Below are 26,913 nucleotides of genomic sequence, written 5' to 3' on the forward strand. Positions count from 1 at the left end.
GACATAGACCCTTATACCTGTGACTGCATAGTGTGTGACTCTGAGCTCCCTGGACTATGACATAGACCTTTATGTCTGTGACTGCATAGTGTGTGACTCTGAGCTCCCTGGACTATGACATAGACTCTTATACCTGTGACTGCATAGTGTGTGACTCTCTGAGCTCCCTGGACTATGACATAGACCCTTATCCCTGTGACTGCATAGTGTGTGACTCTCTGAGCTCCCTGGACTATGACATAGACCCTTATGTCTGTGACTGCATAGTGTGTGACTCTGAGCTCCTTGGACTATGACATAGACCCTTATGTCTGTGACTGCATAGTCGAGACTCTGAGCTCCCTGGACTATGACATAGACCCTTATGTCTGTGACTGCATAGTGTGTGACTCTCTGAGCTCCCTGGACTATGACATAGACCCTTATGTCTGTGACTGCATAGTGTGTGACTTGTCTTTCTGACATCTCAAATTTTCTTGAAACTCCAGAGTAAATGCTATCACACTACCCACACATACCATAAAGCCTGCCTTCATGGTCTTCAGCATCTCAGAAAATTTCATGACCTTGTGACTTGGATCAAAACCCAGGCAACAGGCTGGAGAGATGGCTCAGCAATTAAGAGCACTGGCTGCTCTTCCAGAGGTCCTGAGATCAAATCCCAGCAACCACATGGTGGCTCACAACCATCTGTAATGAGGTCAGATACCTGAAGACAGCTACAGTGTACTTATGTATAATAATAAATAAATCTTTAGTAGGGCAGTGGCGGCGCATGCCTTTAATCCCAGCACTTGGGAGGCAGAGACAGGCATATTTCTGAGTTTGATGCCAGCCTGTTCTACAAAGTGAGATCCAGGACAGCCAGGGCTACAGAGAAACCCTGTCTCGAAAAACCAAAAGAAGAAAAAAAGAAGAGAAAAAAATCTTAAAAAACAAAACAAACAAACAAAAGACAGGCATTGTCCTTCATCTCTCTTGAAGAGCAATTTCATTCTACATGACAAGAATGAGCATTGTTCCCATAGCCAGAGTTTGTGCCTGACCCAGTACTTACCTCTAGTTGCTGTAGACTTTGCTGTCTCTGAAAATTCTGCCTTCCTATTGCCACAGACCCTATGTAGCCATTCCCTAGCCTCACCTGGACCTCCCCTCCTCATGCTACTCATATTTAACACACTCTAGATCTTCACATGCTCATACTCTCTCAGGTAAATTTGAAGCACCTTTCCACAGCTATGCTTTGCTTAGGAATTGGCTCGGATTGATGAGAGGTCTCTACAGTTTTTAAAAAATTACTATTGTGTGTGTGTGTGATATGTGTAAATATATATGGTGAGTGTATCATGGCGCACATGTTGAGATTAGAGGCCAACTTGTAGAATTGGTTCACTCCTTCCACCTTTATATGAGCTTCAGATTGCCAGTCTTATGCTGCAAGTGCTCTTACTTGCTGAGCCACTCACCAGGTTCAGAGAGGTCCTTTCTAAATAATCCAGAAGACTGCAGAGTAACTGCCCACCTAGCTCTTTATTCAGCTCTGACCTCATCTCCTGTCTTGTATGTCTGTTTTTGACTGTTTCCCACCAAGAAGTAAGTTTTCTGAAAGCAGGGATTTTAGACAGCATCTGGCAAAGTCCTTGGCACACAACAGCTCTCAGTAGATACAGCAGGTTTCCCCATTGTCCCATGGACATACAAAGCTAGGACCCTGTCAGCCCATTTGTCTACCTCAAGACCCTTCAAATTTGTTCATTGACTGATGAACAGAAACAAAAGAGAAATATCCAAACAATAAAATATTATTCAGCAATGAGAACAAAGCACTAAAAGATGTACAACATGGATACAATTTGAAAAAACTCAAAGCCATAAAGTATATTGGTATGAAATGTACAGGCAAGGTCACTCAGAAACAGAGCAGAGTGGTGACCAGGGGCTGAAAGAAGCAGGTGAGGGGAGCTACCCCAATGAAAGTGCCCTTAAAGCTGGATTATAGAAATGGGTGTACAGCTGCAAATTTACTGAAATAATGATCAAATCAAACTCAAGAGCAAATTTTACAGCGTGTAAATTATACCTTAGCAAAGCTATGGTAATTTTTATTTGGGGTTAGAAATGTAGCTCGGAGGTGGGGAGGTTCCTAGACATGTTCAAGGCCCGGGATTACAGTCTCGAACACTGAAAAAAAATGTATACTTAGCATTTTTCCTATGTAGCTGTGGCATTAGTTTAATATTGTGTGTTGCGAGAACTTCCTCTCCCTTCCTACTCTCTCTCTTCACGTACTAGAGACTGAACCCAAGTGTTCGGAACTGCACTGCAGACGTCTTTTTACTTTTTAAGGCAAGTCCCACTTTATATAGTCCAGTCAGTCCTCGAGCTTGTAATACTTGTCAGACTTCCTCGTGCTGTTAATGAGGTCGCGTGTCACAGCGTCCGGCCGTGGATAACACTGACACAACACAAACTAGGCTTCCAAACACTTAGGAACAAGTTGCCTGTCCAGTGGTAGAGGCGGTGTCTGGCAGGAAAGCCACGCCCTAGGGGGCGTGACCACGAGGATCATCATACCCACCAGTCAGAAGGCCGCGAGGGGCGGGAGCGTGGCGAGTCTTGGCTATGTCACTACCGCCGGAAGCTTTTTTCTTTTTTTTCTTTTTTTTTTCTTTTGGTCTGATTTGGTCCTTTAGGCGGAAGTTGTTTCTCTGTAGGGAAGGCACACAAAATTTTAAGGCCACTTTCTGAAGGCTACCTCCGTTCTGTTCCGAGATCCATACCAACCCTAATTCGAAAGTGGCTACTGGCCGCAGAGGACAGCCTCTCTTCCGGAACGAAGACCTGGAGGAGAGTTTGTTTCCGGGGGGGTTGCTCCAGACTGGTGCCCTATTGCGCCCCGCCCCTTGCACAGCCACGTCCTACTGGAGCCGCAGGGTTGGGCCGCAACGGGTGAGGGTTGTGGGGCTGTTACTGAGGAGGGTCGGGAGCTGGTGGTGGAGGACCGTAGAGGGACTGCTGGGGCAACCCTGTCCGCGGCGTACACGGGTCAGGCGGATGCAGAGTCCGGTGAGGGTCGCGCAGACTTTGGGTCAGCGGCGGTCAGCTCAAGTCAGCTTTTCCTATTACTCTGTGGGGTTGGAAGCCTGCCTCGCAGCTGGTTTGGTAAATGCAGAGGCTTCTTTTGCATCTCACGGGATGCGGTCGGCCCTGAGAGCGTGTGCTACTGCTGCTTGGGTTGGGTCAGCATGTTTGAAGTCTGCTCCTTTTGCAGTTGATGACGAACGTGACTTGGTGGCAAGTCGTACAATGCGTGGGGGAGTTATATTACTTTGATTCTGGTGCTCAGAGGTGTTTGACGGTGCTGCTGAACATGGTCAGTGACCAGAGAGAGCTAGGTGAACACCTTACCACCTTTCCACAGGCGCTTACTGAGTGCTTATAGAAAAAGAGGCCCTGTGTGTAAAAGGTCCCAGGATACAGTAGTGTTGTGGTCTCTGTTTTCATTACTCTCTGGTGGAGGTATACTGACAACTCAAAACAGTTGAGAGGATTAGCTTTGTGCGGCCTTCGGAAGAGTTGACTTTTGAGTCAAGGTAGGCCTCCATGACAAGAAGGGTCTGTGCAAAATTAGAGAGGAATGTCTCAGGAAAAGTGAACAAGAAGTTCAGAGACCCTGTGGAGAGTCGGTTGTACTTCTGGATGCATAATATAGTCAGATAATGAAAGAAGACACAGCATGTGAGGGGTACAAACATAAATTAAGGTGGTCTCCAGTCTAAGCTAAGAGGTTTGTATTTTACTGTCAGTAGGATATTGTAAACCATTTATAGATGCCTCCAGACTTTTACTTTTATAATCCTTTAATGACTCAGATACAGTGTACCTTGAATGGAAAGAAAAGGTAAAAGCTGAATGTGGTGGCACATGTCTGTAATACCAGCTCTTGGGAAGTCAAGACAGGAAGACCTCAACCAGCTCGAGGCCTGGGCTGCATAGCAAGATTCTGTCTAAAAATCCAAAAGCAGATCGGAAAGACCTCTCAGTGGTTAAATGTTATAGAGTCTGATAACCTGAGTCCCCTGGAGGGAAAGAACCCACTCTTCAGTTGTCCTCTGACCTCCACACACCTGTGGGTATGAACGCAGACACAATTTGGAAAATCTTGTTTCCTCCCTGTGTCTCAGAAAAGAAACAGAAGAGATGAAAGTTACTCAGATTTAAAAATAGCTGGGTTTTAGCCAATTGCTTTAAGTAGTGTTATTTTCTCAAGTGAGACTATAACTGCAATGTGGCTCTTACTATTAATTTTGAACAGCTGTTGAAAGGATAATTAATTATACTTGTTTAGCAGAGGCATGAGCAGATCGTATATCTTAATGTCAATCCAAGCAAAATTTTTGAATTTATTTTCTCTGTTTTTATTGATAAGGAAATAAGCTAAAACTGGCTTAGAAATCTACATAACAAAATCTTACAGCCAAATGGAAAAACAGGAGTTGAGGCAAACATGTTCAACTCAAAACCTGTCACTTATGTCCTTGCTGTACTTGAGGCTGGCCTTTGGTTTTTACTTATATAGAATGCTATTTGCTATTGTTCAATAGTGTAGCATCAACCAGACATCTTCAGGAAGTCCTGTCTTGTCTTTGCCTATGCCTGTCTAAGCTGATGATAACCTCAGTAATGGGCTAGCCGTTGTTTGTGGACTGCTGGGAAAGCTGGAAACCTGTTGCACCTGAGATGGTCTCTCAATGTGAAATATGAGCAAACTGCTAAAGTTAGGTATATCTTGGGAATTTCTCAGTGATAGCTTTGCTTTGCCATCTAGAAATGGGAGGGCAAATGGTTAAAAATGAAACTATAAACTGTGTGAAGTAGTACATGACTGTAAGGCTAGCATTCAGAAAGTGGGAGCAGTAGAATCTCCATGAGTTGGAGACTATCCTGGGCCATATATTGAGCCTTTGTCTTAAAAAAAAAAAAAAAAAAAAATCCCAAACCCAAAACAAACAAATTGAGCTGTCTGAGATGACTCAGTCAGTAAAGTGCTTGCTGTACAAGCAGAGAACTTGATTTTGATCATTTGCCAAAGCTCATGTAAGAAAGCTAGGCATGGTCGTGTACACTTGTAACTCCAACACTGGGGAGGTGGGAACACTCAGCTCTCTGGAGCTTACTGGCCAGCCAGCTTATTCCTAGTGATGAATTCCAGGTCAGTGAGAGATACTGTCTCAAAAAACAAGATGAATGGCACCTGAAGATGTGCAAATACGTATGCACAAAAAGAGCCAGATTGACCAAACAAAAGAAAAAGAAAACAATAATGAAAATGATCTTTGTTTTAAAAAATCACAAATATAGTGTGTATTACCAAAACCAGGTGTGTGTGGGTGTGGGCGTGTGTCCACACCCCCACCCCAGCTGTCTCATCTTCCTTGGTGTTTAGAGATTTGCCCTTGTCAGCAGTCTGAGGGTAATGAGACCCTGTATGGTTGAATCATGCCTACCCAAATTCAAAGAAGACTGAGGTTAGATGGTAAATGCCAGTTTACTGCCCTTCTAGGAGGACTGCTATCAGAAGCCTAACTCCTGACACAGTCCAGAAATTTCATCTGTAGATCCACTTCAGGAGGAGCCATCTGAGTGAATTAATCAGAGTCAGTTGTAGTTGGGGGTCCTCTGTTCTGGAGGACTGTACCATTCCATCTATCTCTGAAAGGAGGAAGGACTGCTTAGGAATCACTCAGATGTCTTGCTCAGCACAAACTCAGAGTAAGGGGAATTAAGAGGTGAATATGTAGTGGTGTCTAGGTTCTGACAACCTGATGCATTTGTCATCAAATTTAAATCAGTGGAACTTGACTATTCTTAGCTAATGTTTGCCTTGTAACAGTGTAAGTTATAGGCATTGGCACTGCCTCTAAGGCACATTATCTCTAGAACTCTTTGGCTGCACTCCTTTTGTGTTTATCCTATACTTTAGACCTATATGCCATTGCTAAGTTGATAGGCTAAGCTGACTTTATTATTGGTGCGTTCCTTCATTCATAGGTAATCACCAGTCACAGAGGACAGATGGAGTCCGAGGCCATGTGTCTGCAGTGATGGGTGTCAGTGTGCTAGCCCTCCTAACGAGTCAGCATCACACCTTGCTAGAGAGCAGCATCCTCTCAGGCTTCTCAGGCTTCTTACCTGAATTTCTCAGTGTGACAGTGTGATTTTTTTTTTTTTTTTTTTTAAGATTTATTTTATGTAGTTGTCTTCAGATATACCAGAAGAGGGCATCAGATCCCGTTACAGATGGTTGTGAGCCACCATGTGGTTGCTGGGATTTGAACTCAGGACCTCTGGAAGAGCAGTCAGTGCTCTTACCTGCTGAGCCATCTCTCCAGATTTTTTTTTTTTTTTTTTTGAACCAGGGTCTCAGCTTTTTAGCCCAGGCTTGCTTGTAATTCACTATGTAGATGAGATTGGTTTCAAACTCTGAGATCCACTTGACTCTGCTTCCTGAGTGCTAGAATTAAGTGTGTGCCTCTACACCTAGCTTCAGTATGATTTATTAACTCAGGATGTAGGTTATTTTGTCATGAAACATGCCCAAGCATAGGACAGAAAGAGTAATATGGAACTTATTTTGAAAAATAACATAGATACCAATATTCCTACAGTATGCCTGGAAGATTATATTTAAGTCTGACCCTTTGATAAGGAAATAAGTTAGTAATACCATCAGCACACCTCAGTGTTAATAACTAATTGTCAGACTCATAGTGAAGCTCTATTTCCTTAAACTTAATCTGCTGTAGTGATTACTGGTCTTGCTGATAGGGAAAGGTGGATGGTTACCTAGTGAGATGCCTTCTCTGCCCACTTTCTAAGTTAGCTGCTTTTCTATGTATCCTTGGATCTCCCTTCAGGATCCCCATTTAGCATACTATTACCTCATCCTTTAGTAATCACTTCTTTTAATTTTCACTCCTCTAGATCTGAGTTGTATAGCATACAGTATGAGCTTTGGCCTTGGGCATGGTCATTCCAGGTGTTTTATGAGCATCTAGGACTGTCTAGTTCATTAGCTGCTGGCCACAAATGTTTATTTACATTCAAAATAAACTTAAATAAAATTTAAAGTTCAGTTCCTCAGTTGCCACGTGGACAACTACAACAGATTACAAGCACTTTTTTAAAAACCTTGGAGAATCATTTATGGTAAAACTTCTTATAGCTGGCACCAGGAGGGGCACCTTAGGAAAGGGCTAACGTGTTGCTGGTTTGATATTTCCCCCTCAAAACCTAGGATGCTGTAGGTACTCAGGGATTGATGGTGAGGCAGAAATCTGTATTTGTTTTCTATACAAATTAGGAGCCTTGTAGCTGTTACTTAAAATCTAACACATTGCTTCGCAATGCATTTTGCTCTTCGTCCTCTTAGGAATCATGGTATTGCTTGGTTTGACTTCCAGCCATTTCTGAGACATTGAACCTAAAAATGGAGAACAGAGTAAGACCCTCCTTAGAAGCTCTGAGCTGTTGCTAATGGCAAAAAGCAGACTTCATCCAGAGTTACTGGTAGCTCCTCAGAGTCTTCATAGTCTGGGCCGCCCTGACCATGGATGGAGCATCAGCCAAACAGGATGGCCTCTGGGAAAACACGTCCAGCAATGACGTTTCGTCTTGCCCTGAAGCCTCACTGGAGATTGTGGGCTCTATGGCCCAACTGCCTGACCCACAAGATACAGCTCAGGGTAAGTCATTAGGTCATTCTGTGATCTAGCACTGCACTCTGAAGAAGAGTTTTGGAACTTCTTCAAGGCTGGTGTTTTGGAAGGGGACATGAAGTTTTCATTAGTAATCTAACAGATATTTTCATTTGGTGCTAATTTTAGATAAAGTACTGTCTATAGTCAACAGAATAGGAGATGTGCCACGGCCAGAAGCAGAACTGCTTCCAGAAGGCTTTGTTGAATTTCCACTGGTAAATTGTTAGTGCTTAGAATTCTACCTTTTTGGTTGATTGGTTGCCAAACTTTGAATAACTGGGACTGATTAGTGGTCTAGGATTCCTGAATCATATTTCTCTGTTGTTTGTGCACCAGTAATAACTCAGGTGATTGCAATATCCCATGTAGTTGGGAGCTAGCAATGCAGTATGAACTTTAAAAAGGTAATTATCCTGGCTGAGCGGTGGTGGCACACGCCTTTAATCCCAGCGCTTAAGGTGGATGGTTACCTGTGGTAAGATGCCTTCTCTGCCCACTATATAGATGAGATTGGCTTCAAACTCTGAGATCCACTTGACTCTGCTTCCTAAGCACTAGAATTAAAAGCATGTGCCCCTACATGCTAGGTCTTGCTGATAGGGAAGCTCCAGTTACAAGGCTCCTAATTTGTATACCCAGCTTCAGTATGATTTATAAACCCAGAGGCAGGTGGATTTCTGAGTTCGAGACCAGCTGGTCTACAGAGTGAGTTCCTGGACAGCCAGGGCTACACAGAGAAACTCTGTCTCAAAAAACTAAAAAAAGAAAAAAAGAAAGAAAAGAAAAAAAAGATAATGATCTACTGGTTCTCTAGCAGAAATTGCATTGTAGATCTTTTTTTTTTTTTTTTTTTTTTTTTTTTTTTTTTTTTTTTTTTTTTTTTTTTTTTTTTTTTTTTTTTGGTTTTTTGAGATGGGGTTTCTCTGTATAGTCCTTGCTATCCTGGAACTCACTCTATAGACTAGGCTGGCCTCGAACTCAGAGATCGGCCTGCCTCTGCCTCCCAAGTGCTGGGATTAAAGGCGTGCACCACTACTGCCCGGCATTGTAGATCTTATAAAATGATGTTCAAGCAGTTAACTTGCAGATACTGGTTTTCATGCCTGAGACAGTACGTTCTTGCACAGAACAACATCTTAAATCAGCCACTTGGAAGATTTATGTTACCTATCATGGGTGGTTGTGGGGGTTAAAAGAAGTAATGTGTGTAACCACTTAGATGTACCATTCAATGAGATTCGTAGAACCTATTGTATTTGTGAGGGTTTGAAGAGTGATACATATAACATGAGAAAAGATATGGAATGTGTCTCGGTGACAGGATGCTTACCTGGCAGGTATGAAGCCCTGAGTTGAGTCCCTTCTACCTCTCAAGCATCTTGTAAGATGATGTAGCCATTTTTGTCTTCTGTTTGTCATGATGTTTATATTTAAGCTTGTGTTTGGAAACAAAGTCTTCATACATATTGGATCTTCTTGCTTTTAGATTTTAAGTGTAGTATGCTGCTCATAACTCATTTTGTTTAGCAATCTACACACAGAAAGTGGTATTAACCACTTGTAACTTGTATCTGAAATGCAGAATCCCTGTACCCTTTAATAAAGGGTGACGATGTGGGACCACAATCCTTGCACCTTTTAGTAAATAGAGACCTTTGGTAAAGCTGACGGTGTGGGGCTATGTCGTACAGCAAAATGTCTTGAGCCTAGATGATTTCCTGAGAGTCAAGAAAATAGACTTATAAAATACAGAAATGCTCATGGGACTTACATATAGCTGTATGTCTGGAAATGACTTAAAACTTTTCACACTTTCTTTCTCTTTCCAGATGCCAGTGTTGAGGTAAACAGAGTTTTTAAGGAAGAAGGAAGCCCAGATAGATCCAGCCAGGTGGCCATCTGTCAGAATGGGCAGATCCCAGACCTTCAGTTGTCTCTTGATCCCACAACAAGCCCAGTGGGACCTGATGCCTCTACAGGTGTGGATGGTTTCCATGACAACCTAAGGAAGTCTCAGGGAACTAGTGCTGAGGGCAGTGTTAGAAAAGAAGCTTTGCAGTCTCTCAGACTCAGTCTTCCCATGCAAGAAACGCAACTGTGTAAGCATCCATTCCCTCTGGACTCTTCCTGCCCCTTTGCTGTCAGCATCTTCTACTTGGAGTCAGTGCCTGACTGCTCCTATGTGAACAGTTCTGACTTGCTCTGTCTTATTTTTTAATGAATGGGGGAGGCAGAGGGATGCATCTTAATGATTTAGCTCCCCGTTAAGGAGTGCAAGTGTGTCTGGATGTTGGAATTTTCTGCCATCTAGTACTAGCAGTGGTATCAGACTCCTTGACAAACAGACCTCCCATGTCATTCTCCATGGGTGACCAACAGGCAGGGAATTAATCTTAAAATGGTAAACCAGATTCTCACAAGATCCTTTGCATGTTTATGTGAATACCTGGATTTTTTTTGTCATGGTCTTTAAAAATGAAATTTATATGCCTGTAATTAGCTATGTGAAAGACCGAAGCAGGAGGATTGAAAATTGAGGTCAGCCTCAGTGCCACTTAGCAAGGCTCCCATAAACAAAACAAAAGGAATCTTAGGGACTAGAGAGAGAGTTCAGCAATTAAGAGCATGTGTTGCTCTTGCAGAGGACCTAGATTTGGTTTTTGACCTCTTAACCCTCTGCTGATGTTTTGCAGACACATCTGCTGGTATTAGGATTAAGCCATAAACCCAGCCTTGGTGAAAGTGGCTGCCTTGGGTTTGCAAGTACAATAACTTTTTAAGTTACCCCTGCACCCGTCCCCCTGCACTCGTGACATACACACAAGTTGTGTTTTAATATTTTAAATCATTTTTTTGATTTAAAAGAGTTCCCTTTGTATTTACTGTCTGTGGGCGTGAATTCTGGATTTGAGCTCATTTGTCAGGAAACTGATGTAGCCTGCCCTTGGCCTTCAAAGCAGAGCCTTCTAGGTCTTCACTCAACACTAAGTGCTGCAGCAGGACTAATCAGCAATTTTGTGTATTAAATGGACAGTGTCTGAATAAATAGGGTTAAATAGGCTCTTGATTTTTACATGGTTTTATGACTTGTTACTGCAGCAGTTGAGATAATCTGTGAGTGTAACTTCCTAAGAAAATATGTCTGTGTAATGAAAAGAGGCTCATCTTGGCATTGTGTCACTTGTAAGTACAGTTCTTAGCTGTGCTCAGTGACTGTGTCCCTCAATTTTCTCTCAATCTGGAAATTGTCATAGAATATAGGTGGCTGTGTGTTTTTCACAAGCTAAAACATACAGGTGATTAAATATAAACCATCTGTGATTACCAACGTGTTTTCTGTACCCTGCTTCCTATTAACCTCTCAATGGCCATTTCCCTCCAGGTTCCACTGCATCTTCCTTGCCCTTAGAAAAGGAGGAGCAGGTCCGACTGCAGGCCCGGAAGCGCTTGGAAGAGCAGCTGATGCAGTACCGAGTTAAGCGCCATCGGGAGAGGGTGAGTCTCTTTGATTGGGGTCTGGACTGTCTCCTGTCTCCTCTGTGTGAATTCTGAGCAACTCTGAGTTCTAGAACATAGAGCATGTCCAGTCCACATCTGGGCATTCCATTCTTCGCCGTCTCCTTTCCCTTTGTGTTCTTTTCTAGAAGTCATTGCTTCTATGTTTAACTGCTACATTGACCATGTATCCCCTGTGTCCCTACCCTGGAGTTACATTAGTTTGGTAGAATGACAGGATTGAAGTTTTCCTAGAAGAGGAAGTTATGCTACAGCTGGAGAGATGGCTCAGTGGTTAAGGGCACTTGTTACTTTTCCAGAGGACTTGGGTTTGATTCCCAGCACATACAAGACAGCTCATAACCCTCTGTAGCTCTAGGTCCAAGACATCTGGCACCCTCTTCTGGCCTCTAAGGGAACCAGACATACACATGATGCATAGGTATGCATACAGGCAAAACACCTATGCACATAAAGTAAAAATAATTTTTAAAGATAATTATGTTGATATACATAGCTTGAATTTTTTCCTTTATCTCAGATATCACTCAGACCATTTTGGAATTTCTAGCTAGTGTAGTGAGATAAGAGATAAGAGGGACTGGAGAGATGCTTAGAGCACTGCTCTTCCAAAGGTCATGAGTTCAGTTCCTAGCAACCACATGGTAGCTCACAACCATCTGATGCCCTCTTCTATAGTGTGTCTGAAGACAGCTACAGTGTACTAATATAATAAATAATTTTTTTAAAAAAGATAGAAACACTGACAAACAGGAGGATTGGTGTTATTTGCAAGTTGATAATGCCTTAGAAGATTATGAGAAATCAACTGAAAACCATTACTAGGTATAAATTATTTTTAGGAAATTTTCTGTTTGTTATTCCAATTTATTAATGGGGAAAATGAGTAATTATCCTGCCATGATCAGTTGTAAAAATCACTTGGAACAGAATTTGCAACAATAAAAATGATAAAATAACTGGGAATTAAAATGATAATAAACAGGGTTAAAAATGGAGCAAGACTTCCACATGGTTGGGTATTGTGGCATAGTTATATTCCTAGACCAAGATGGAAGCAGGGGGATGATGAAGTCTCTCTCAGCCTGGACTGTGAGACCCCCTATGTCAATATCCTCCTCGCTCCACAAGAATGGATACCATATGTATCTGCTGAGTTATATATAAGCAGATATGAATAAAGAGGCTCATCACGTCTTGAATAATTACAGACCTAAGTTAGATCCAAATCAACAAAACTTTTTTTAAAAAAAAAAAAAATTTCTGTATCTGAGAAACTAACCAGGACAATAGCCAGGAAAGTTTTACAAGAAAAGTTGGATGATAAGAACTCATTATATAAGCCGGGCGGTGGTGGAGCACGCCTTTAATCCCAGCCCTTGGGAGGCAGAGGCAGAGGGATTTCTGAGTTTGAGGCCAGCCTGGTCTACAGAGTGAGTTCCAGGACAGCCAGGGCTACACAGAGAAACCCTGTCTCAAGAGAAAAAAAAAAAAAAAAAAAAACTTATTATATAAGTCACTTTAAAATGATTTAAAGTGTTGGCCATTAAAGGCTGTGCCTCAGGCCTAGGGATCATCAAGTCTGGTCATTCAGTGCAACCTGAGAGGTAATTTTTCAGAAGATCTACTACACCCAACATTGTAAGGGCCTGACAGACTGTTGTTGGTAGAATGTCCATTGGTGCATGTTTTCTTGATGACAGTTTTAAAATGCTGCTTGCTAATCTTAGTCATATTTTTTATACTTTTGTTTGTTTCTCAGTCCAGTCAACCGGCAACTAAAATGAAACTTTTTAGTACACTTGATCCTGAGCTCATGTTAAATCCAGAAAACTTGCCAAGAGCCAGTACTGTAGCTGTGACAAAAGAATATTCCTTCCTGCGTACCAGTGTTCCTCGAGGACCCAAGGTAGGCAGCTTAGGGCTGCTGGCACATTCTAAGGAGAAAAAGAACTCCAAGACAAGCAAGATTCGATCTCTGGCTGACTATAGAACTGAAGATCCAAGTGACTCTGGTGGCCTTGGTTCTACTGCTAATGCTGTTGGAAGTTCCCTGAAACAGAGTAGAAGTAGCACTTCGGTTGTGTCTGAGGTTAGCCCATCATCTGAGACTGATAACCGTATAGAGAGTGCCTCGCTGACTGGGGATAGTGTGTCAGAGGCTGATGGAAATGAGAGTGACAGTTCCTCTCACAGCGGCTTCTCTGCCCGAGGGGCCTGTGGTGTCCTGGGGAACGTGGGCATGCCAGGAGCAGCTTACATGGTTGATGGCCAGGAGATTTCTGCTGAGGCCCTGGGCCAGTTTCCTTCAATTAAAGACGTACTACAGGCTGCAGCAGCCCAGCACCAAGATCAGAACCAGGAAGCCAACGGGGAAGTGAGGAGCCGTAGAGACAGCATCTGCAGCAGGTAGGGCAGCAGCCTTGAATCTGGGCTCTTGACTGCTGCTATGCCATATGTCTTTGCTAATGCACCCCAATCTTTACATTAGCTTTTCACCTATATACAGCTCTGTCGCTTTCTTTATAAGTAGAGTCAGCTCTAGCCACTTACGTGGTATGAAAAGCATTGTAGACCCATCTCTTAAGACTTCCTGGATGCTTCAGGTTCATGCTGTTTCTAGAGCATGTTCTTTTGTAGAAGACATGAATCTCAGATTCAGTTCACTTCTTAAGTTGTATGTTTTAAACTCTGGGAAGAAACTGGATGTTGGTAGTGCATACCCATGGTCCAAGCACTTAGGAGGCTGAGGCAGGGGGAATCATATATTCAGGGTCAGTCTGGAATACAAAGTTTTAGATCACAGAGGACCTATGTATTTTCTACATAAAAAGAACTCTCTTTTTAAAAAAACAAAAACCAGGAGAAGCAGAGGGAATGTAAACAGTGGGCAGCGTGATGAAGGATAAGGAGGAGTAACAGTTACCATGTTCTTCTCTCATGACTTTGTACTTCTGACCCTAGTGTGTCCATGGAGAGCTCTTTGGCTGAACCACAGGATGAATTGTTGCAGATTCTTAAAGATAAAAGGAGACTTGAAGGACAGGTGGAGGCTTTGTCGTTAGAAGCCAGTCAGGTAAGGGATGTTTAATTGTTGCTCAATAAGCCAAATCTCTGAAAAGAATATATGGTTCTTTGCTGTATGCATTTTTATAGATAACTTGAAGTGTAATTCATCTGCCAAGATGTCCATGTTACTCATTTTAGTCTGCTGGGTGTGTTGGTCTCAAACAAAATTGTGCTAGCTTATTTATGGCTCATTCTTTCCCTTTGTCTCCATCAGAATCTGCCAAGAGCATGTCCTAAATATACCTGAGAGTTTGTGACAGTTAATTTCTCCTGGTGTCTTTACATTTCTCTGATACAGTAAAAGTTTTATTCCCATTACTACTTCTTGTGTGGGTTCTGCATTTACTTAATAGTTGTTTTTTAATTTCTTAAAGATTATTATATTTATTTATTTGAGTTTGTATATATGATGGGGATGGATATGTATGTGGCATGTATGTGGAGGTTAGACAACTTGCAGGAGTTGGTTCTTTCCTTCTAGCGAATGGATTTGGGGAGTCAAGCAAAGGTCATTGTGCTTGGAAGCAAGTGACTTTACCTGCTGAGCTATCTTGCTAGTCTATGGTCTGCTTTGTCTGATATTAGTTTTACTACATCATTTCTTCATTTTCAATTTGTACTCTTTTATATGGAACTTTTTAGTTAGTTAATTTTGAGACAGCTTCTCGTATAGCCCAGGCTGGCTTTGAACTTGCTATGGAACTAAGGATGACCTTGAACTCTTGATCCTCCTGCGTGTGCCTCATACCTCTCAAAGGCTTGCATGCCTGGCTTGCTTCTCTCTCTCTCTCTCTCTTTCTCTCTCTCTCTCTTTCTCTCTCTCTCTTTCTCTCTCTCTCTCTTATAACAAAGAACTAGATTTTTATCTGTCAATAGTTTAAAGTGAGTCTGTTCATGGGCATTCAGCTATATGTTTTGTGATGGAGGGAGGACATACACACACATAGAGAGACAACAAGATGGCTGACCAGAAGGTAGAAACACATACTACAGGTGGAGAGCAGTGGTTGAAGCCATGTGTGAGATTCAGTTGCTTGCTAAGTGTGTATGTCATGCTTTAAAAATCCTTAGACACAATCTTCCAAGGTGATTTCAGAGACTTTAAGAGAATCTTTGACTGTACACAGTTTTCTGTGCTGATTGAGAGTGTCACTGTCTCCTCACATCGTTGACACTTCCTCTGGACACTTAGTCCTGAGGCGGGTCTAAGCACCTTTACTTCTTTGGAACTTGCTTTCTTTCTAATGCACTTGTGAAATGGGTCCTATTAAACTCAGGATGTGTATGGATCTCTGGCAGTTTCCTATGGATGTCAGTTATATTGACCCTAAACTCCTCTTGATCTGGGGTACAGTTCAGGGTTAGAGCATTTGCCTAGCATGCTTAAGTCCCTGGGATCAGTCCCCAACACTAGAAAGAAATAAAATCTTGTTAAGTTTTACTGATTATCCCAGTTCCTTTGGTGTTTGCTCCTCTGTCTATTGGATATCCTGTTGTCACACTTCTCTTTAACATGTTGTGCTGAGTTCCTACATAATCATCTTAGGTAGATCAAGGTGAATAGAATGTGCTGGTGGCTGGGGCTTCATTTGTCTTTTAATTTTTTTGTTTATCAACTTCCCTTGTGTGGTTCTAGGGATTGAATTTGGGTCCTATTGCATGCTAATCAAGCACCCTGCCACTGAGAAATCCTTCTGACTGTGGTCTGTAGTCCTGGGGCCTGTTTGCTCTCTGCTCTGTCCTGTGGCATTTTTGCTGTACTCACTCAATGCCATTCTTGCATCTGTGTTATGGCTTACCCTTGAATTTCTACAATGGCACCAATTTCCTCATTGAGTTCAGTCTGACTGCGTTTATCTCTCAGGGATCTGTCAATTTGTTTTATATGGGAAATAGGTAACTGTCATGTTTAAGTGTCTGGTTTCTGGGTAGACTGTTTTTAAGTAAAATTTACTTTTCTCTGTCCCACTGATTATAAACATAGTAAGTTTCAGCAGTCTTGTTAAAACAGTGGTTGAGAGGGACTTAATTTTCTGAAAGCCACTGTGGTTGTTTGGGGATATTTTCAGGCACTTCAAGAGAAGGCTGAGCTACAGGCCCAGCTTGCTGCCCTGAGCACAAGACTACAGGCACAGGTGGAGCACAGCCACAGCAGCCAGCAGAAGCAAGACTCCCTTAGTTCTGAAGTAGACACTTTGAAGCAGTCTTGCTGGGATCTAGAGCGGGCCATGACCGACCTGCAGAACATGCTAGAAGCTAAAAATGCCAGCCTGGCATCCTCCAACAATGACCTACAAGTGGCAGAGGAGCAGTATCAGAGACTGATGGCCAAAGTAGAGGACATGCAGAGAAACATCCTCAGCAAGGATAATACAGGTAAGCTCTGCAGCCCAGATTTGATTACTGGACCCTGCGATTGGTATTGTGTGGACAAAGCTTCAGGTTCACGTTAGCTGTATTAACACAGAAACTCTCTACGTTGTTGCAGTAAATACACTTTGGGCTGAACTCTTGAGAGTTTGTGGTTTTGCATAAAGAAGGTAGTCTAACCTCAGGAATTGAATTTGGACTTTGACACTTGAAGTAGTCCTTTCTGCTCTCCTTCCTCCTAAATTCAGGGTTTTGGTGGTGGTTATTCTACATTTTATAGCTTGTCTTTTGCTATTTTGTGGGTTCTTCTTTCTTCTGTCCTTCTCCACCTCTTGTCTTCCATTCTTTCAACCCCCTAACACTAGATAGGAGAGAAAAAAGGATACAGGGGGCGACATTATCGTTTAGACTGCTTTCTGCTATTAGGAGCCTTGAGTTCTTTGGAGCAAGTTTGATCTTCAACATCAGGATATCTAATTTCTTCTTGTTGTTTCTTCTTTGCATATAACTTCTTGATAAACCAACAAAAAACAATCACCACCCAACCAACCCTGCTTCTTGGGGCCGTAGCACCTATGTACCTTCTGAAAATTCCCCAGAATTTGAAGCATTACACTATTGCAGAAACTATCTGCAGCTGGCAGAATCACACTTCTACTAGGGCATGAGGCAAATCATACTCAGCTGCTGTGGACACTCTGAAGCAGCCCCACACCCACACCTGGGATTAAAATGAAAGCACATTCCTATGTCTGAGTTTTTATAAGAAACCAAAACTCTCACTACAACATTTATTCTACTAATTTCAAATGCTGTCTAAAATATTTAAGAGCAATGTCTATACTATTGATTAGTAACCCTTTGTTCATTATGTTGGTCTGTAGCCCTTAGGGACTTACCTACAGGTCATTCATAAGATATCCTGTCGTCAGTCTTCACTTGAGCCAAACCCTGATACCAACTAATACTAAAAGGATGTTATTTGAATACAAGTTGGAAAGAGAGGGGGCAGTGGGGTTGGGAGATTGAAGGCCTCATGATAAAGAAAAACGCAGGCTTCTTAAGTGAGGCTTTTGTCCAGTGCAGTGTAGGGCCATGTCTGTTTCAGCTGGGGCTGTGAGGCTATGATGTCCTTCAGGACAGCAGTGATGAGCTGTTAACCCAGAAGCTCATTCCTAGCACTAGAGCATCAGAACAGTCCCTGAAATTGCTATTTTTCAGTCTTTGAGCATTTTATGGTACTTAGTTCATTAGAGGGAAAAAAAATCTGAAAATTTGTAAATGGATTCATTTTGTTCCTTTATAAATTCTCATTACTTTGGAATTGAAGCACTGCAAAGAAGAGATCATGAACTCTCTTAAACAATCTTACTTTTATTTCTTTTTGAGACAGGGTCTTATGTAGGTTAGACTGGCCTTGAACTTGCTATGTGGCTGAGGATGACCTCGAACATTGGATCCTTTTGCCTCTCATCTCCCAAGTGGTAAGCTAACAAGCTTGTGCCACTGATACCCGGTTGTCCTAGGTAGGATCACTGTGGCTGTGATGAAACACCATGACCAAAGCAACTTGGGGAGAAAGGGTTTATTTGGTGTTTTGTTTTTTGTTTTTTTTATATACAGCCTAAGACTACTAGCTCAGTGGTAGCACTCCCTTGAATGGTAGGCCCTCCCAGTTCAGTCACTAATCAAGAAAATGCCCTACAGGCTTACCTATAACTTGATCTTACTGAAGCATTTTCTTTCTTTTTTTTTTTTAAAGATTCATTTTTTTTATTTTATGTGTATGAGTACACTGTAGCTGTACAGATGGCCGTGAGCCATCATGTGTGTGGCTGCTGGGAATTGAACTCAAGACCTCCACTAGCTCTGGCCCTGCTCGCTCCAGCCCCTGAAGCAGTTTCTTAATTGAAGCTCTCTACTCTCACATGACGTTAGCCTGTGTCAGACTGACATAGAACACCCAGCGACTGGTCACCCTCACTGTCTGTCTGTCTCTCTCTCTCTCTCTCTCTCTCTCTCTCTCTCTCTCTCTCTCTGTCTCTGTCTCTTACTCTTTACTTAAAGCAGGTTTAGTGGCACGTAACTTTAGTCCTAGCTACTTTGAAAACTAAGACAAAGGAATGAAAAGATTGTGGCCTGGACAGCTTAGCAATCCCTGTGACCATATGAAATAAAGAAATGAAAGGGGCTGGAGAGATGTCTCAGCAGTTAAGAGCACTGACTGCTCTTCCAGAGGTCCTGAGTTCAGTTCCCAGCGACCACATGGTGGCTCACAACCATCTGTAATGGGATCTGATGCCCTCTTAAGTCTTTGAAAAAAAAGAGAAAGAAAGGAAGGAAAATGTCTTAAGAATACAAGTAGTTTCCCAAGTTCAGGACATAATTTAAAATTTAAGATGTCTGATTTTGTTTATATTGTTGACGACTCACTTCTTCGTCTGTCCTTCTTACTTTCCTTCCACCCTGTTCATGCTGAGTTGACCAAATGACCAATTAGCGGGTGCTACTGCGGAATCAACCATACAACACTAGTGCTGTTTCTTTACGGCAAATTGATGTCACTGGATTCCCAAAGATGAGAGCCACAGTGACATGGCAGTTTCTGGGCACATCGTTGGGTTTTGGTCATTGCAGATTCCATAACTGGGATTGCTTCCCAGCATAAGTTTTTGTAATTCCAGCTTTACTCAGCACTTTCATGATTGTTCATGGATATGGCCATGGTATTAGCTAAATATTTGAGTTACTTGATGTGTGTTCTTCTACCTCTGTAGAAGAAGGAAATACTCAGATCTATTGTACCCTTAGTCTTGCCCTCAGCTCAAGTTGTTAGTGTGTGTCCTTTTTGTATCTGTTTAGTGCCACAAGTCCAGTTATGGGTTGTCTTGGGGGGTAATTGCTATTTTAAGTGGCTCCAAATGCTGATATTCTGTATGTGAGGAGGCTCTAAGCAGTTTTATAGAGAAGACAATTCCTTAAAGAAACTTTCCTAAGGCATTAAGCTCTATGTAAACCGACTTACATAGAGCTACTGGCCATGAGCTTTGTAGTCATTCATAATAATTAAGGTAATAGATAAGTGGATGAATAATTAATAGATAATAGATTAATAATTAAGCAGATATTAATTAAGGTATGTTTAAATCACAGGTAAATGAACAGATACTTTCATCAGTTATAGAATTGTTGTGACTAGGGACTCATAGGAAACCCCTTTCTGTCTGGGCATAATGGTTCTCTGTCTACCACTGCTTTTTTTGTGGTAACTTTATAGAATATGGCCACTGTGCAAAACCAGCATCAATGGTGCTGCTCCTTCTCTCTGTTGCCTTCAACTTTAGGGCAAATGACCCCAGCTGTGGCTTCTTTGCTGGTGCTGGTTAGTCTGAGTTGGCTGTGCTTGCTTGCTTTCAGTGCATGACCTGCGGCAGCAGATGACAGCGCTACAGAGCCAGCTCCAGCAAGTACAGCTGGAACGCACAACACTGACCAGCAAATTACAAGCATCACAGGCTGAAATCACTTCTCTGCAGCATGCCCGGCAGTGGTACCAACAGCAGCTTGCTTTGGCCCAGGAGGCCAGGGTCAGGCTGCAAGGAGAGATGGCCCACATCCAGGTACAGTGCCGGAAACTTCCTTCAGGGCCGTGGGACATGCTTCCCCTGCATTGCAGGGCTATGGGACATGCTTCCCCTGCGTTGCAAAGATGTGATGACATCTAAAACTCCGGAGGCTAAAACAAGAGGATCTTGCATTCAATGCTAGTAGAATGGTGGTAAAGGGTGTTTATGGTTTTAGATATCATGGATATGTTTTTGTTTAGCGTCTGCTGATTACTTTCCAGCCAACACTCATCCTCCACAAGAGCTTCACACCTTCCCTTCCATCAAACGATACATCTTTCTTTGGCCCCACCACTCAGATCCACATTTCATGGACTTTGAGGCTCTGAATTTCTTTCTTGTGATGTTCTTGTATGATAAAGAATTGGCAAGTAGTCCCTCTCAGAGTTTTTTTTTCCCTCTGGCTGCTTGGCCTTGGCCAACAGGTATTTCCTATATGAATTGTTGCCTTCAGGTTCTGTAACGGACATTTTCCTCTTCCCTACTTTGTTAGTAGAAGCTTAACAAGTCAGCCTTTGAATTTGCATATGTGAGGACATCTCTTGGTTTGTGTATCCTTTAGACAGAAGTAACACTTTAGCATGAGGCCTATCTGGCAGCTTTATGTAGGCACCATGCCTTTGAAACATGCCAGAGAAATAGGTAAGTTCCTGGGATCTGTTTACTCTGAGGTCAGGGCCTGACCGGCTATACTGATTGAAGATGACAGACAAAGAGCACTTTCTGCCATCCCTCTAATACTGTAGCTTAGCCAGGTGTGAAGCACATCAGTAATCCCAGTAACTGGGAAGCAGAGACAGGTGGAGCTCTGTGAGTTCTGAGCTCAACCTAGTCTGCAAAACCTAGTCTAAGACAGCCAGGCTAGATGGAGAAACCCTGTTTCAAACAAAGCAAAAAGGACATAAACTCTATGTTCTTTAGGTGTGGAATATTCAAAGAAGTTGGATTAATGTGTTAGTGAGGGAAATTGGAAGATAAGAGTAATCAAGGAGAGAGACAATTTAAGAAACTTCCTGCTTTCCCCCCCACATTCTGTAACTAGGGTTCTTCATGCTGTTCCTGTCCCAGACTACTGCTTTCTGTTGTCAGAGTCATTCAGTGAGATAGAAGATGCAGGATAGTCCTCTTTTTTGCTGTGTTTAAACAACTTTAATCAGCCTCAGCAACTGATGTACTCCTGCCTTTCTCTGTGCAGCTTCTCTATCTCTGAGGTCCACCTTGAATTTGTTCCATCTTGAATTTGTCAGGTCAGAAGGTCTGCTAGAGTTACACATGAGGTGGGGGAGATCTTGCCACAGACCTGTTGTACCTACATCTCTCTGCTGCCTTCCACACCTTTAGGGGTTATGATTCTGGGCTCCCTTTCTTGAACACACTGTGAGTTAAATTAGGTCCTGATTGTCTCTGGAACTGGTGGGCATCCAGTGGGATCTGGTTATTAGTTTATAGGTAGACCTTAAGTAGGAACTCCAGTGTAGGCCATGTCCAAACTACACATTCTCAGGTGTGAAGGCCTGATTTGGTGGACAGCTCCCTTCCCCATACAGAACCCATATGGCTCAAGTTCAAGGTAGGTTGGCAGAGGATTTGTGTAGGTGAGTCCTGGTGTGGAAAACAGAAGGGCAGGAGCTTTCCCTGCAATAGGTGACATTGAGAAGTTCAGTCAGTAACCGTTGTTAAAAAAGAGAGAACATCTTAATGACTAGGGGTAAGTTAGGCCACACTTGATGCCTAATTTTACGTTTCTTTTTACCTCCTGGGTTTTTCTTTGAAGGTTGGACAGATGACCCAAGCAGGCCTTTTGGAGCACCTGAAGCTTGAGAACGTGTCCCTATCACATCAGCTGACAGAAACTCAGCATAGGTCCATCAAGGAGAAAGAGCGCATAGCCGTTCAGCTCCAGAGCATTGAGGTGAGGCCGGTGCTGATGGTGGAGTGGTACTTTATCCCACTGTGGTTCTTGCTGGCAAGTGTAATACATACACAGACATACTCAACATGCCCATAAGTACACATGTGTATATCTTCTGAATATGTATACTTTTCTATGCTATTTAATATTTCACAAACTTCTTTAGGGGCTGCAGACAGGGCTGAGTGTGTAAGAGCATTTGCTGTGCCAGCATGAGGACATGAGTTACATGAAAGTCGGACATGGCTGTGTGTGCCTGTAACCCCAGCATTTATGGGAGGTTGAGACTAGGATCCTGTGAGCTTGCTGGTTAGCTAGCCTAGACAAAATGGCAAGCTTCCAATTCAGTGAGAGACATTGCTTCAAGGTAGTATGGTGGAAGGAAACAAACAGACACACAATATTTTCCTTGGCCTTGCACATACACATATCTGAATGTATGTTGCTGCACATTTATGTGCATGCACCACAAAAACATACAACACACACACATGCACACACACACAATCCCTTTGAGCAACATGCAGTGTAGCTATTCAGCATTTTGGAATTCTGCCTCTTGTCTGGCCTGAGTCCTTGGGACCTTGTTCTTCTTTGAAGCCTCCCTTGGAATTTCTACCAGTCACTGTTGCACTCTTGAGACAGGGCTAACCCCAGAGTGAATGGAGAGAAAGGGGACTAAGTATCTTTGGATGGTAGACAGTAGTATCTCCAGGCCCAGTGATGACAGGGGTTTGTATTTGTTTGAAAGCATTTGGCCTGCTTCAGTCCTGATGTGCACAGTGCTCTTCTGAAGGCATTTTCATTATTGCCTGCTGTTTTTACAGATCATCTCTAGATGATGATGGGAGATGAGCAGTATTTGGCTTGGATCTAGAGCCTATTCTCTAACACCTAGGTCATTAGTTTTCAACCTTCCTAATGCTGCACCCCTTTAATACAGTTCCTTATATTGTGATGACCCCCCCACCATAATATTAATTTTTTGCTACTTGATAACTACTTTGCTCTTGTTATGAATCATAGTGTAAATATCTGATATGCAGCCCCCAGGTTGGAAACCACTGCCCTGGATAATTTCTTAACTACTCTTGAGACTTTTTTTTTTGTCTTGCTTTTCAGAACAGGCCTGTGTGGCCCAGGCTGACTTCAGACTCTCTATAGCCTAGGATAACCCTAAATTCTTAACCTCCTGCCTCTTATCTCCTGAGTGTTGTAATTGTATACATGTCCCACAATACCCATTTTAATGTGATATGGGGATCAGAACCAGAGCTTTGTGAGTTAGGCAGTCCTTCTACTATCTCTGCATTCTATCCCTAGCCCCTTGCCCCAGTCTTTATTTTTTTATAAAATGGATAGTATTTCTTGCTTAATATTCTTGTTTCAAAAAGCAAAAAAGAAAAACAAAAACAAATGTAAAACATCTAGCTACTCAAAGACTGGGAGGATAGTAAATTTACTTGCTGCCAAGTCTATTGACTTAAGTTTAATCCCTGCAACTCACATGGTGGAAAAAAAAACCTGACTTCCTCAAGTTATCCTCTGACCTCAACATTGGCACCATGGCACATGAGCACATGGCATATGTGCCTGCACACATGTACTCACATGCACACACACACAGAGGCATGAACTAAATATTAAAGGGTTTTATATGTACAAAAATCTAGTCAGTAATGATTGTGAACTGTGTGCTTGGGCCAGTTTTGATCCTGATCTTTCATAGATAGTTACATAGGAATTCAGCTTTCCTATGGCTTTTCTGATTTCTCATCTTCTCATCTATCTACTGGTACTTTTGTCATATGGAGCATCCAACCATTTGGTTCAGATAATGGAAGAGAATTAGGTTGGGAGCTATAATGAGTAAAGGCTCTGTTGAGAACTAAAACCAGTTTTGATATATAAATTATTTCCTGTAAGAAATGTTCCAAAGTTGAATGTGATGGTATACACCCAGTGCTTTCCCAAGTATGTTTCACCATATGTAATTTTATGCAGTACTTCCCAGGCCTTCATGCATGTCAGGCAAAAGCACTTTTTGTAGCTGAACTATATTTCCAGCTCAATTTTCTCAAGTGCTCCTCCCTCTACCTCAGCTTTTTAAGTAGCCAGGAGGGTTGTTTGGCTGGTCCTCTCTTGGGATGAGCCTAGGTCATCTGGGATAAGAGTCCTGAGTAGCCTGGCCATGCCTCTACATTGTGTAAGTCCATAGGTACCACCCACTGACTCTGAGCCTGTCAGGGTGCAGTTCTTAGACAGGGTGGAGATATAAATAGGGACTTCTTACATAGCAGTGGTTTTCTCTGTAAAGGATGAGACTCGAAGTTTGTTATTGATGATCAAGTTTTTCTGCTTTTTAAGAAATAGGGTGCCGGGCGGTGGTGGCGCACGCTTTTAATCCCAACACTTGGGAGGCAGAGGCAGGCAGATTTCTGAGTTCGAGGCCAGCCTGGTCTACAGAGTGAGTTCCAGGACAGCCAAGGCTACACAGAAAAATCCTGTCTCAAAAAACCCAAAAAAAAAAAAAAAAAAAAAAAAAAAAAAAAAAAAAAAAAAAAAAAAGAAATAGGGCTAGAGAGATGGCTCAGTGGTTAGGAGCAATTGCTGTTCTTTTAAAGGACCCAGGTTGAATTTCCAGCACCCATATGCAGCTCACAACCCTCTTTTTTTTAATTAATTAATTTATTGATTGATTGATTTAATGTATGTGAGTATATTGTCATCTTCAGACATCCCAGAAGAGGGCATCGTATCCCCATTACAGATGGTTGTGAGCCACCATGTGATTGCTGGGAATTGAACTCAGGACCTCTGGAAGAGTAGTCCGTGCTTTTAACCGCTGAGCCATCTCTCTCTAGCCCACTCACAACCCTCCTTAACTCCAGTTCCAGGAGATCCAATACCCTTTGCTGGCCTCAGCAAGCCACTAAGCATGCATATGATACCTACCCATACATACATGCAGTAAAAACATACATACATGTAAAATAAATCTTTAAAAGAAACACTGTTTTCTTATTCAGGCTGACATGTTGGATCAGGAGGCAGCATTTGTACAGATTCAGGAGGCGAAGACGATGGTGGAGGAGGACCTCCAAAGGAGGCTGGAAGAATTTGAAGGTGAACGGGAGCAGTTACAGAAAGTGGCAGATGCAGCAGCATCCCTGGAACAACAATTGGAACAGGCAAGTAGTCCTGCTTTCTGAACCCCTAGGGTCACAGAGATTTCTGTGGACATGGACCTTGCCTGGTACGCATGTCCAAGTACCGTTCATACATGATCTCTGGTATTAGGCTGTATTGGTAGTTCAGGTTTGTTTTGGGCAATCTGTTGAATATATTTGATAGTCACTATCAGACTGTTCTGTTGTCAACATGATCATGGGTTTGCTCCTTTTTTTAAAAAGATTTATTTATTTTATGTATTCACCATTGCTTTCTTCAGACACACCAGAAGAGGGTACCAGATCCCATTTCAGATGGTTGTGAGCCGCCACGTGGTTGCTGGGAATTGAACTCAGGACCTCTGGAAGAGCAGTCAGTGCTCTTAACCACTGAGCCATTCCTCTAGCCCCATGGGTTTGCTTCTTTGTATTCATGTTCTTCTACTCTAAAATTTTACATAGAAAAGACCCTTCAATGAATCATCAATATTATTTAAATTCTAAACATCAAGAATATATAAATTCAGGCTGGAGAGATGGCTCAGCCGTTAAAGGCTAGGCTCACAACCAAAAATATAAGAATATATAAATTCTTGTACCAGGGTGGAAGGCAGCATGTTAAGTTTATTACTTATTTCCAGGTGAAGTTGACATTGTTCCAGCGAGATCAGCAGCTTGCAGCACTTCAGCAGGAGCACCTAGATGTGATAAAGCAGCTGACATCGACACAGGAGTCTCTGCAGGCCAAAGGCCAGTCTCTTGATGACCTGCACACACGTTATGATGAGCTACAAGCAAGGCTGGAGGAGGTGCAGAGAGAGGCTGACTCCAGGGAGGATGCAATTCACTTCTTGCAGAATGAGAAGATTGTTTTGGAAGTGGCTCTGCAATCAGCCAGGAGTGACAAGGAGGAACTTGACAGAGGAGCACGGCGTCTGGAAGAAAATACTGAGGAGACATCAGGACTTTTGGAACAATTGAGACAAGATTTAGCTGTCAAGGCCAACCAGGTAATACTGGCTTAGATGTTTTCTGAAGAACCATCCATTGATTCTCTTCTGGGATGTGCTTTGTTGTGAATGTGAGTGATCTGAGCAAGTGTTCTTAAGCAAGAAACCTTCAGTTCTTGTAACCTTTTTCTCCATCAGCCTCTGGGGGTGTGGAGGAGCCATATTACTGGGAAACCAGAGTGTGTGTGTGTGTGTGTGTGTGTGTGTGTGTGTGTGAGAGAGAGACAGAGACAGAGAGAGAGAGACAGAGACAGAGACAGAGAGAGAGAGAGAGACAGAGACAGAGACAGAGAGACAGAGACAGAGACAGAGACAGAGAGAGAGAGAGAATCTAAATGTATCTGCCGAAAGACCAGTTTTTGTTGCTGGTGTTACAGCTAGAGGAGGAGTTGCAGTATACTTGGCTTTGCTTTTTTTCCCCCCTACATGGGCAAGCCAGTCATGATGTGATATGGTGTCCAAAGTGGGGTAGATCGCTCA

The 26,913-nt window shown here is 42.6% G+C and overlaps 1 protein-coding gene and 1 long non-coding RNA gene across 5 annotated transcripts in view; one reads left to right on the forward strand and one right to left on the reverse strand.

Moving 5' to 3' along the window:
• The first annotated feature begins 2,639 nt into the window (after positions 1-2,639).
• Positions 2,640-26,913, forward strand: part of Golga3 (golgin A3) — a 49,708-nt gene continuing 25,434 nt past the window's right edge. Inside the window, exons 1-11 of one of the 4 annotated variants that reach the window (XM_031337307.1) lie at positions 2,640-2,949; positions 7,433-7,745; positions 9,590-9,859; positions 11,143-11,255; positions 13,039-13,685; positions 14,241-14,352; positions 16,415-16,721; positions 20,133-20,335; positions 22,116-22,253; positions 25,283-25,444; positions 26,065-26,433. In XM_031337307.1, coding sequence (XP_031193167.1) covers positions 7,610-7,745; positions 9,590-9,859; positions 11,143-11,255; positions 13,039-13,685; positions 14,241-14,352; positions 16,415-16,721; positions 20,133-20,335; positions 22,116-22,253; positions 25,283-25,444; positions 26,065-26,433 — 2,457 coding nt within the window. In that variant the 5' untranslated portion in view covers positions 2,640-2,949; positions 7,433-7,609. The other 3 variants (XM_031337309.1, XM_031337310.1, XM_031337308.1) reach the window with 3 other exon arrangements.
• LOC116068118 lies at positions 7,084-11,285 on the reverse strand. Its single transcript, XR_004109441.1, has 3 exons — positions 11,086-11,285; positions 9,091-9,478; positions 7,084-7,483 (listed from the first exon to the last, which is right to left on the reverse strand). It is a non-coding gene; the product is annotated as an uncharacterized LOC116068118 (long non-coding RNA).

Source organism: Mastomys coucha, unplaced genomic scaffold, assembly GCF_008632895.1.
Source record: "Mastomys coucha isolate ucsf_1 unplaced genomic scaffold, UCSF_Mcou_1 pScaffold22, whole genome shotgun sequence".
Taxonomy (NCBI): Eukaryota; Metazoa; Chordata; class Mammalia; order Rodentia; family Muridae; genus Mastomys; species Mastomys coucha.